The sequence below is a fragment of the Anopheles marshallii genome, chromosome 2 (assembly GCF_943734725.1).
Source record: "Anopheles marshallii chromosome 2, idAnoMarsDA_429_01, whole genome shotgun sequence".
Classification (NCBI taxonomy): Eukaryota; Metazoa; Arthropoda; class Insecta; order Diptera; family Culicidae; genus Anopheles; species Anopheles marshallii.
This window is the reverse complement of record NC_071326.1, coordinates 42,812,487-42,825,441: the sequence shown is the minus strand read 5'-3', so window position 1 is coordinate 42,825,441 and position 12,955 is coordinate 42,812,487. Positions and strand designations below refer to the sequence as shown.

The 12,955-nt window shown below is 44.6% G+C and overlaps 1 protein-coding gene across 1 annotated transcript; it reads right to left on the bottom strand.

Annotated features, from left to right (window-relative positions):
* Window positions 1-886: 886 nt before the first annotated feature.
* Window positions 887-12,022, bottom strand: LOC128719247 (jmjC domain-containing histone demethylation protein 1). The gene is made up of 4 exons (XM_053812870.1): window positions 11,969-12,022; window positions 6,274-6,434; window positions 2,687-4,811; window positions 887-2,548 (listed from the first exon to the last, which is right to left on the bottom strand). The coding sequence occupies exons 1-4, from the start codon at window positions 12,020-12,022 to the stop codon at window positions 887-889; spliced, it is 4,002 nt and encodes a 1,333-aa protein (XP_053668845.1).
* Between the last annotated feature and the right edge of the window lie 933 nt (window positions 12,023-12,955).

Genomic DNA, 12,955 nt, shown 5'->3' with positions numbered 1-12,955 from the left:
TTCTGCCTAATTCACAAATACATACTCTAACCACACACAAACACACATACACAATTCTTTAGTATTCGATATTTTGTAAGCACTGCTCATTATTGCATTATAATTGCACTACAGATCATAGGAAGAATGAAATTTAATCGTCTAAACTAAAAATGCAACACCATCCCCGGCGCCACCATTCAACACTGTTTCATTGTTGTTTAGATTGATAACACAGACCAAATGATCGACAAATTATACACCTTTGAAAATTTAGCTAATGTACCAAAAAATAATAGATCGTATACCTGAATACTACTGACTGGTTCCTTTCTTTCTTTCTAGTCTACGCAGTTACGATCGACCGGTCTAAAGCTTACTTTACATCTGTGTTGTTCCGTTATTCTTACACGTGCCTGTATTACTCTAAGTACGGGCATCACGGTGGCGTCGTTGCGTTTGGCTCTAGAGTGCCCAAACTTTGCTCCTATTATCCAATATTACGCTCGATTTGTTCACGTAACTGACTGCAGTAAATTACTTTCCTGCAAGGTGCAAGAGGAGTTCCACAGCGAGGAGTTCTTAAAAAATGAAACAAGCATACTAATTAAACTGGTGCATTGATGCTTGTACCACACAATACACGTATGCACACTTAAATGCATGATGATGCACTTGTTCTTTACGGTAAGGGCGAATAAAAACTTAAAAATAATCTTTGGTTTCATTTAGAAATGAATTCGATTGCTTCACTTTCCCAATGTATTCCTTGTGCTCCTGTTTCCAGGGCTAATGGCTCACTGTTTGGCTTGCTATGGAAAGCACCGAAAAGTTCTGCACCAATCTATGGGTCTCTTTGGATACCAAAGAGCGCTTGCTATTTGGAAACGTAAGTGAACGCCGCCTATCACTGTGCCTTCTGCGACTGTTGTTGCTGTTGGGCAGGGGGTTTCCGCTTGTCCGCTAGCTTAATGCCGTGAAGCTGTAGATCGTTCTTCGAGGTGGATGCAAACTTGATCATCGACTGTGTGCTTACCTGCGGCACGTGACTGAGATCAAGCCGCGTTAAAGCGTCACATTTGGCGAGATGGTCCAGTGATAGCTCCGTAATCAGTTTGCAGCAACTTAGGTCCAGCTCAATCAACGTTTTAATGGCTGCCGGTGAAGTGCCAATCTGTGCGATGGCCGCATCCGTAATCCGCTGGCACGAGCTCAGATCGAGATGTGTGAGGTTCGGTAAGCCCTGGGTAATGTAGCGCAATGCTACATCCGAGATATCGGCCCCAGCTACCTTCAGCATTTTAAGGTTACGCAGCCGCGACTTGGAGTCGGCCAGACCGGGGCGTGAATCCTTCGGGGGCGATAGTATTTCCCTAATCGCAAAATCATTCAACCCCGCAATAAAACTTAAATCAAGCACCTGCAGCGGAGGGCACATGCAAGTGTGCAGTCCAAGCACGGCCTGTATATGTGTGCCTTGCAGAGAGAGATTCTTGAGCCCGGGAATGCGCGATATGAGCCACGTGACCTGCCGTTTGCCAAGCCCTATCCAATCCATTATCAAATGTTCCGGTTGCCGACGCACGATCGCTGACAGCAAGTTGGGGGACAGTTTGTACTCGGCACAGTTCATACGCTTCCAGAGCGATTGATCGACAGCTATGTTGGACCACGTCTTACACACCATCGTACAGGTCGCAAGCGTCTCCGGGGGTAGGTAACGAAACACAGCCAATAAACAGGTAGCATCCAGGGCATAATTCCCGGACAATGGCATCGTCGGTGTGTGCGTGACCGAAGCTGGGCGGATCGGGTACAGTGGTTTCTTCATTGCTTTCGTTGATGTGCTGTGGATCTGATGAGCCAACTGCATCCGTTGGGAGGACTTTTTCCGCGGCAGCGTACCATGATTGTTCTTTGTATCATGCCCATCGTTGACAACCTGCCCGATACCATGATTATTATTACCGTGGTTCACATTTATGGCACCACCTTCTTCACTCTTTCTTCGCTTCACCGGAATACTACCACCACCTCCGCCGGTCGATGCCAGCTGCTCGCGTTGTAATTCACGCCCATCTTTTATTACGCTTGTCGTATGCTGGTTTGAATTATACCCGTGAGCACCGTCCAACGGTTCATCCTTAACTTCCACCTTCACTGTACCTCCCATCGTGCCGGCACTGGAAGAGTTGAGCGAATGTATGTGCATTTTCTTCCCCACACCGGAAGCATCGTTTTCCGAGCCGCTCGAAATATCTTCATCCTTGATCTTGGGTTTGCGCTCAAACAGGATGTTGCCACCTTTACTACCGACTATGACCGCACTCCCCGACACAGCAAAATCATACAACATGTCATCCTGAAAACGTGGCGCTCTCGGTGCAGAAACGTTTGATCCAGACATGATGCCATCTCCGGTACTATTCACCGATCCCTCGCCACCACTTCCACCGTGGCCACCACTGCCTATTCGACCGAACTCAGCGTTGTGTGCGGATGATGCGTCGCTGCTTACTGACATGCGACGTATTTCGGAAGATTTTTGTCGTGCTCGAAAATGTCGAGGCTAAAATGAAAAAAAAAGGTACTTAGTACAACAGATCATGTTATGCGGACACTTCAGCTGAAGCATAATTCCGTGTTCTTTTTCTTTTTTAATGCTTCTTAGAAACTATAATCTGTTCATTCTACGATACAAACTTACCCTATAGTCCGTATTTTTGCCCATTTTACAGCACGTGGGACATTCCCAACTGTTGGGCAGATCATCGTTTACGATCCCCTGGGCTTCCGGCGCAGCACGCTGAGCACAGTCTGGATGCGATATCTCGTAGCATACCGAACACTCCATCAGCGCAGACGGACCCTCCTGCATTTGTGCCTGCAATTTTGCCTGCGCCGGTGCCGTAATCGGTGCCTGACGCCAACCGTCCAGATTGCAATGGATACACTGTGCCGTTACCGGCAACATTGGCTGCAAGCACTGCCGCATCATGCACGTCTGCTTTGCCCGGCCAGGACCGCCAAACTTCACCATATCAAGACAGAAACTACACTCCCCGCAATCGGACCGCTGGCATGCCTCACAGTTTTTGCATCGTGTCCGCCGCCTGCGCGGCCCATTACCACCACCATCCCGCCTATCACTGTGTCCACTGTTACCGGTACCGTGCTTCTTGTACGGTCCTCGACCACCACCAACATTAACGCCACTCGAAGGCAACCGGTTGCCACTCGTCGGTTGGGGCGAGACAAAGTTACGATCGTCACCATTGCCCGAATGATGATTAGTGTACCGGGCGGGTGGACCCATTGTGGTACCCCCGTTCGAACTGCCGATCGGTGAACGGGAGGAACCGAGCGACGCTACCACCGGTCCCGCTTCACCCGTGTCACACGATAAATCCTTACGCTGCCCCACATGATTGTGACGAAGTTGGGAATGATTCTGTTCTGAATGGTGATCCTGCTGCTGTTGAGTATGGTGAGACGGCCTATGCCCTGTTACACTTTCGCCATCATTCACCCGGTTGTCACCATTTTTATGCTCCTCTTGAAGCCTACGACGGTCCCCCATTTCTTCGGGATCATCGTCCTCCTCATCATCACCCCGGTTTGCACTTGCGGCTCGGTCATCTAACGGTCCCTCGTTGTCGGTCGTACGATTTCCACCGCCATCGCCCGAATAATACTCATAATGCTCGCGGATATACGAATTGTTGCTCACGTTCAAATCTGGATGCAACACTGGCACACCGGTAACGGCCATCTCCGGTACATCTCTGCAGTGTCGCTCGACCAATGTCCGCACATCCTTAATCAGCGCAACCGGATCCTTAATCAACTCCGGCACGTTCTTCTTCTGGGCCGGCAAATCGTACAAGTACATCACAATGTCCTTCAACCCGAACAGCTCGTAATGGGTCAGGTGTACGTGTGGTTTGCCGGCCAGCTCGTGCTCCCGACCCGGTTCACCCTCGAGATGTGAATGTCCCAGCAGCGTGTACACGTACTTTGCCAGCACATACCACAACATCTCGGTGAAAAACGGATACCGAAACTTCTGTGGCACCTTCGTATTATCCTCGACCTGGGTGATCTTCAACTGTTTGACGATGCCGAACGAGTGCAGAAAGTTACCTCCGAATACGAGCGAATCCGTCGGCGTATACACTGCGTGGATCCAACCGGTCGGTATGAAAAACGTATTGCCGGCCGTCAGGTACACTCGGGCGCACTTTTCCACCGTGTCACCGAAAAACACGTCCGACTGCTTGCCGGACAGTACCCACTTCTCGTACAGTTGCAGGTTTTTCTCGGTCGGCGGTATCAACCAGAAAACTTTGCTGCCACGCAGAATGTGATACCAAACCGAGGTGCCGCCGAAATCGACGTGAAAGTCCGTGTAGCAGTTTTTCACCGACATCAGACAGTACTTCTGCACCTTCGGGTACATCATATCGTTCAGCAGGTTGGTCGATTCGATCTGTGATTCCTTCAGCTGTTTCGGCCACACCACATCCACCCAGTCGATTTGACGCACGATCGCCGGACTTTGCACGTAGTTCTCCAGCTTGGTGTGTGAAAATTCGAGCGATATCACGTTCAGCAGCTTTTTCTTCACCGGGTCTTCGTAGTACTTTTCCCACTCCTTCATCGTCATCTCGACGTTCTTTTGCGTGTTGACGTCCATCACATCTAGTACGCGGCGTGAACCGACGCACATCCGGACGTCGCTGATGGAGAAGTTGGCCGTCGGCACCTGCAGTCCAAGACCGGTTTTCTCCTTGAACAGCAGGGGAATGTTGAAGCCATTCTGTTGCAAAAACCTGCCAAGGGAGGATACAACGAAAGAGCGTTGTTAGAACAGTACTGAAAGTTTTAATATTACCATCAGGAAATGTAGAATAACTATTCTAAAATTTAATTACACATAAACATGTTAGCCCAATGCCTGAGGAAACTGCATTCGACCATTTTTAATTACATTATTTTACCCAAAACAACCACTCACTCGCAGCACACCACACCACAGGTCAACAATAAATTAGATGACACCGATCTATAGCTTCCCCGCTGTGCCGGGGAACCTGATACACATACATACAGACAAAATTTAATGCAATATCGGGTGCAGAACGAGCCCTTTTGTAGGGCGCCAACCAAGAAAGTTTGGTTGAGGTTTCGAGGTTTTGCAGCGTGCGGCTGTCCCCAAAAATTGGCCGCAAAAACTGGCTGACGTACGAAAGTGCACACACGAAAACGCCGGTATGGGGGATGGGCGAAACAAAAAAAAACTGTCATAAAATTGAAAATGTATGGAGGTCATCCGGTATCTCTCTCGCTCGCCTTACCATTTCTCTTTCACTCTATATGGGAATTGATTGCAGCGACCCAGAAGGATGATAGAGCTAATAGGATCGGATTCTTTCCAGCCGGTCTTACGACCCGGTTACGCCCGATGGCACACGATTTCCCGATACGGAGACAGCAGAGTTAGATCACGATTTTCGATAAACTTAACATAAATGCTAACCAAGCAGAGGGTTTTCCGGAGCAATATTCGTACATTGAGCGGTTCATTATCAATTTTCATTAATTGTAATTTACACAAGCAATTAAACACCATATCTAACGATGCTTCCTTAAGAAAACGCAAAGAGAAATACGCCATCTTTTATTCGACAAAATCTAGAACCTAACCATAAGTCTAATCCAGAGTTAGAATTAGATTAACGAATACACAGAGCGCGCAAAAAATGGATTTTAGCTCAAATTTATAGCGATTAATGTTACTTCCAAACGGTTGAACGATGATACGAGGACAATAGCTATGATTTTTTAAATTGACGATGGCGTAAATAATTAATAATTGGCGTAAATAATAGCTTTTTTGGGATTTTTCTACCCAAGATGTACCTAATCGTATTTGAATTGGATCTTAATTATCCTTGCAAAAGTATGAAAAACATCACCCATGGTAAAGTAGCTTAAGCAAACGTTACTGACCGTACAGTGACAGTTGAAGTAAACCCCAGCAACTGCATAATAACTGTGTCTAAATGGCAACATTGGGAACGATCAGCGAACAGAACGTGCTAACAACAATTTTAAACTGCCTCGTGGTTCGCAACACACGTGGCAAACCTTAAACCACCTGCCAGAAACTCTACACTTGACTCATCTCTCCACAGTTAAAAAACTGTGGACACATTTTACACTTCACAGCGGTAATCGAAAGATAGTCCATCTTTTGGATAGATTCACGCGAAACCGGCACCACAAACTTACCCGACTGTTAGATTTTCGCCTTTCATTTCCCGCACCATGCCGGACTGTGCGAATCGGGGTGATTCCAACTTTTCCGCCACGCTGAATCCTCTCGCACCTTCGTAATCATCGTCCCCGAGCGTCCAATCATCCGAATACAGCTTCTTTTGTTTACGTTCGCGCTGTGGGTGGAAATGAAAGAGAAAAGTTACTTAAAGGGTTCTTCAGTTACTAGGATGAAACATTGGTTGTTATGGTTGATTTGACAGATTTGACAAAACAAATCTGCAGCTCCCAATGCGAATGTCAAACCTGACTCATCTAATCATTACTTTAAAGCAACTCACCATTTAGAAATACAACAACAAAAAACTAACGACATACAGTGTAATGTGTCCTTCGGCAGAAGAAAATATGACACCGACCGCCGACAAACACACACATACGCAGGCTTTGCTGGCAGCTAAGCAATCGTCATGCACTCGTCATAATTCCGTATGTACGTTTGTACGCCTCTGTGAGAAGATTGGCGATTTTATGACCGTGAAAAGTGAAAGTCACTTCTCAGCTGTTTCTTGTCCGGCGCAACGGCTGTCGAGTGATGATATTTTCATAAAAGCCGCCAAATTTACCACGTGTAGCGTGTGTGTTTTTCGTTGGTATTATTAATTATTTTCATTACAAAAGAATGAAAACAAACATTCACTGCAATGAACTATCTCTTGTGTCTCTCGACTGTTCCTTGAGTGTGAGGTATACTGTTGTATGTTTCATGTTTCAGATATTCATATTTATAATTCGAAATTTTCTAGATAGAATGCATCGGAAACGTAAATTGTTTCCGTAAGTTATTCTTCTAAAAATGTGACATAAAGTTCGTTTGAACATTATTCATGTGGGGATAGGTTCTATGAAAATGCTGTGCCAACATACGATGCAGGCAAGGCTTCTTGCTCCAATGCAAGATTATCCAAACTTTTCAGCCCGCTACCGGGTTCTACATTTTTGGTTGAAGCTAACATAGCGTAGGGCAGCATAATGGATCCTTTATGCTTTATGCCTTTTGTTTAATGAACTAAAACAATATTGAATAGATGAACGGTTATAAAATATTACAACTTTTGTTTGAAGAATCCAGTTTCATATTTTCTAATTTTTAGCAATAGCATCGCAGGCTGCATTGAAGGCTCTCGAGGGTCGTAGTTTGAAGACCCCTGCTCTAGGGGTCTACTACCAAAAAAACTACAATTTAACATTTGGATTAAGTTGAACATCTAAATTGTGGCTTGATTTGTGAACGAAGGCAACATATTTCCAAACACTGATGATCGTGAGTAAAATCCCTTGCGGATTGTATGAAAACCACGAGACAACCACCGGTTTCAGCATGGAAGGTTCGAAATTGCGAAAACCTCCAAAAACCTGAATGATAAAAACCGGTTTCGTAAGCCTGTTTTAGGGCATTGGATGTCGAGCATGGCATAAAGCATTACGCCCAATGTTCTAGATGTATGCGAATATCTTCGGGCGGCGCAGCAAATCGAACCCTATGCCAGGAATTAAAGAGGAAGGAATTAAGCATACAATTAGTGCACCCAAGCTTTGGGGCATTTGCAAAATTATGTTACTCGGTACAATAACGATCAATTGATATTTGTAGGTGCATTTTCTCATTACACTAAAATCAATAAAGATACCTTTCAAAGAATATGGCCTATCGTGCAGGCCCGAAGGAAATCCCGTACCATTTAACACGTTCATCGCATTTTCCTCCTTTCTTGACATCAGTTATAAGGAGTGGTGAGAGCCGAAGAGTAGTGAAGGGGAAGTGGGGAGGATTGAAGACGAAGAGAATGAATGATAGGGGAGGCTATTTTACGCTTTCAAAGGTAAACAAAACCGAATGATAGCAGGCTGGGGATAATCCTCTACAATACGAAAAAAGTGTGCTGCGTTTCTTTTCTTCGTGTTAGTAGTGCGTCGTTTCCGCCTAGATGTGTGATGGTAAGATTCCTCCAAATCGTTCAACAGTTTCGTTTTTTTTTGCTCATCTTCGACATGTTGGCATTGTTGCAGGTATTGTCTATTGCAACAGAGATAACATAAATTAATGTATTCGATATCAAATTTCCCCTGTGGGCCACGCGTTTTATTACAATCTTCGGCACAGCCGTGCTCAAACCGACAATATATTCACGCCTACTGTTCGTCACATAAAGCCCGCATGGTATACTGTGATGATGATGACGATGATTGCATCAAAAGCGCCGGTTACGATCGATTGATGGTCCATGTTCATCTTCTAATCACATCGTCCGTTGTGCGATAATGGCAACCGATTTTAAGCTTAATTTCCACACGCAAGTGCGGCTGAATTGGCAATGTTTATCACACGATAACGCCGGAAAGCTAAGGTATAGGTCAAGAGTAGCAAACTCACCATGACCGTTAGGCTTTTATGCTTTGACTTACACAGTTTGCTGTCACGCTCGCCGTGAAGTTAGCACGCGTAAAGGTGTTTATTTTCAATCTTCTCCACAGCTACGTAGTGTCTGCTCCAATAGCAGAGTAGTGACGTACAGATGTATCCCTTTTCACACTAATGTAGATTTTGTCTGCTTCGTGAAACGTCATTTAACGACAGCATGTGACTTTACACCGCTTTACATGCCCAATACCGTGTGTTTTATGTTTTTCGTCGCAACGATAAGCTACATACTGACGCATATTTTCAAGGTTTTTACGGGCGTGACATACCATATGATGTATATCTTCCTGCCGAACTATAAACCAGCATCAAAAAGCATCGATTTAGAGAGGAAATGTGTAATGATATACACATGCTGCTCGAGATACACGGTACTTGAATACCTTTGTCTACATTTATTACCCTCGTTAGTTTACTGCCTAAAATTCCAACACATAATAACTAATAATATGTTCTGATTAAATAGAATAAATTTGTTTTAACGTCCATTAATATGCGTTAAATGCCAAAGCATTAAAATAATTGTACTCTATAACTTTCAAATATTAATATTGTTGGTCCCGGATTCAACAAAAGCGATAATTCATGATACACTGATCGATTCGTGTCTCACGTAAATTTTGTCCTTTAAGATCTTTATCGTCATAATCGTCCTGCCAGCCGGGATATGCGACCATCGGGATAGAAAAGGGGAACATCGTGCCATTGCAGCTGCCGGCCGGTGTTTCTATGTATATAGCAAATAAACGCCACCGCATATATAGTCGCGGGCAACGACGGCCAACTGAAGAATTCACCTTCGAAAAATATTACCAAGCGTGTGCGAAAGGAAGCTGGCCTGCTGATCATTGCCGGCCGGGTATTACAGCGCTCATTCATTTAGCCAATGAATAAAAAATCCCCATCGAAAGATTGCACTCGAACCTCTCTCGAAAAGCACGAAGCTCATCCCCAATCGCGTCAACAAAACGGTATAGAGCAGGATGGGGAGCGAAGGAAAATATGTGTGTACGCGTGCGCGTATACGTTCCCCAAATCTCAGTACGCTAGTATCGTGCTCCGGTTGCTGAAGCGCGTCGCATCCTTTTTACTGCTTGGTTTGGGATCCGCGAGAAGTACATGCCTATTCCCTCCTGCATTTTACCCTTTGCTAGCAAGAACAAGGAAAAAAATATCCTATCGAGAGCAACACTCGAAGCAGGTTGCCGCCGTTACGAAAAGAACAAAACTGAGAGCGAGAGAAAGAGGGAGAGAGAGAGAGAGCGAAAAAAGGTCACGCGCGGTGCCGGATGGCATCATGAAATCATCCCCACGCTTGCAGCAACATTTTTCGCATTACCGGGTGGAACGGGGTGGAATAGACGTTAGGGAATGACCAAGCCGAACGCGTCATGCTTATTGTGTCTTGTTTCGTACACATTTTGCAACCCACCGTTGCCGTCAGCATTCGTCATATCTTACTAACACCACGAATTTGATCGTAGCAGGGCACCGTGTTCGGAAACTAAGCAACCATCCTCCCAATCAAATCGTCACCCAGCGTGCCAAGCATTACGTTGCGATGTCTTTAAACACGTGAAGGTTTTGTGCTAGCAAGTGGCAGCCAAGCTAATTAAACAGCTAAGTTTGCTAAATTATGCGAACACAACATGATCATTTTATTGACAATTTGAAAAGCTGTGCTGCATTTTTGGAGTGTGAAACAATGGCCCTTAGTGGGTGCATGCCGTGAACAATTCTATTCCACAGTACTCCATAAGATATTGAAAAATAGTCCAACTCTTCTATATTTTGTTATTCATTATTTTTCAATCATATAATAAGGCTTAACAGTTCTAGCGTGAACTGCTAAAATGTATGCGATTAGAATGAGGTGCACCAGTCACAATATGTCCTCAAAAGATTCATGGATGCCTTTAAGTTAATTTACGAATAACGAATTAGAATGTTTGCTAATAAAGTACATTCCGTTCAATCGGTCCATTCGAATGTGGACAGTACTTCGATTATTTCCCCTGAACGCAGAACTGGCTATCCAGACTACTCGTAAATTAAGTTCATGAAAGCCAGGAATGGCAAGCCTAGACCTCTTGAGATTGTAGAACTATTCAAGAAGAAGAAAATTATTTTTTTTAAATACGTAAAAGTATGATTTCTCTGCGATTCTAGAATCATTGAGCATTTATGCACCTTTGCGGTCTTAATAAATATGTGATTGTTTGGGAAGCTGACTCAACTCTTCATTAAAAATGCATGACTCTTCTTAAGAGTTGTATTAGATATATGGTCAAAAAGCCAACGACAAACTAGTCTAACTAGACTAGTTGGGTTGTTGAAGTGTTAATATTGTCAGTTCAAACATTTGAGCGACCGTGGGCGTTATTGAATCGCACATTGCCGGTGATACAATTTTATCGGCTAATTCAGCCCTATGTTATGGCCATTTAGTCAATGTTTAGTAGAAATTACCCTTTAAAGTATCGCTTCCGTTTTAGCTTATGAGTGATATAGAAGTAAAGTCATGCCTTTCGTCCGTTGATTGTAGCGATACGTCGATAATGTCCACAAATACATTTAGTTAGATGTATGCACCAACAAATCCTTGCTGAAATGAAAACAAAATCATAACATACCATCCAACGTAGGACCCCACTCTGACGATCACACACCACTTTCGACGGTTGTGGCCCACATACCAGCAGGTTGGCTATTTCTGGAACGCGTTCATCCGTACCGTTGCCAGGTTCGAGAATACTTTTTGCCAGGTGTGCTAATGTCTGTTGCAAGCACACCCAGCACATCCGGCAGGGTAGATTTCTTATCATAAATGTGTATCTTCTCTCAAAGACCGCGAGCCAGTCCGAATTGCTAGCTACCTTTCATATCCACGATGATTTCGTTCTATTTAACAGACTTGCTAAATGTCTTAGCATAAGTTGCTTGGCGAACTGATTCATCTAATCATAGGCTCATCTTCAATCCCTTTTCATCTTGCCCTACGTAAAGATTTCCTAATTCCTTTCACTTTTGTTCCAGTGCAAGACAAGTAACGAGGGCAGGAAAAAGTGTACCTCTTACTCAAGTAATTCGCTGTCCCCACTCCCCCAGGTTATGGTTAGTATGCCACGCCGCAAGGGAGTTTTACGCATTCACAACGCAGGCCCTTTTTCACACCGTTTTCTTCATGATATGCGATATGTGTTGTGAGGTGGCTTCTCGCTTACTCACCAGTTGTCTGCGACTTTTCGATGGCGATATCGGCGGCACCTTATCGGTTGACATTGTGCCGCACGTTTTTACGTACGATATTCAACCAAACGAAGCCAATGTGCTGATGTGTTGCTGCTGCTGCTGACGATGATGATGATTGCTTATCTGGTTCGTGTGCTAGTTCTACCCTTTCCGGCACGGAACACCATACACTGCACACGCACACCTTTCACACATACATGCAGGAGAGCGAACAAAAAAAAACACTTCACCACGTTCAGGTGCGCGCTGCGCTATTACACAGTGACGATGACGATTATACGGTAATTAATTTCCTTTTATTTACTTTGTCACTGCAGGCAGAGCTAACCGCCTAAAGAAATGGGTACACACAATCACAGCTGCTGAGAAGCGAGGCTGACATATGCTTTTTCGCAGCACTGTGCATCCGCGCTTGACGTCACACACGCAACACGGCCACAGAGAACACAAACGTTTTTCACAAACAAATAAACACAACGGGCGACAATGCACGCACGGTGGGGTTAGATTTTTCACGCACTTGCTCTCTATCTCTCTCTCTCTTCTTTATGGTGTCTGTTTAACACACCTTGCGGTACAGTTGGTCTAAAGCAAACGGCATTTATTTTCCGCCCTCTTCCCGATTCGTGCATACACTTTTACACACATACATACAGACACTTTGCATTCTTTATCATTTTGCTCCAGTTAAGCAAAAATCAGCCACCTTTTTATTCCTCGCCGATAATGATGATTGTTGACGTTTTGCTTACTGTTGCTTCACCGATAATTAGAACCTACGAAAAGAAAAAAAAACACATACATCCAATAAAGAAAACTTGCGAGTGGGAAGATTAAAAGAAGCGAGATAAGAAAGGAAGAAAATAAAGTGTGAGTTACTACACGCGAACGCAGCACCCGAATATAAACGCATTCCAATAAACTGCACCCTTGACACTTTCTTCGCCTTCCTTGTGAAGTAAA

Excerpts from the sequence above, each read along its gene's own strand:
- LOC128719247 (XM_053812870.1), bottom strand. The coding sequence starts at position 12,022 with ATGTCAACCGATAAGGTGCCGCCGATATCGCCATCGAAAAGTCGCAGA. Across the intron at positions 6,435-11,968 it reads CGAAAAGTCGCAGACAACTG|CGCGAACGTAAACAAAAGAA; the intron begins GTGAGTAAGCGA and ends TTCCACCCACAG. Across the intron at positions 2,549-2,686 it reads GCAAAAATACGGACTATAGG|CCTCGACATTTTCGAGCACG; the intron begins GTAAGTTTGTAT and ends TTTTCATTTTAG.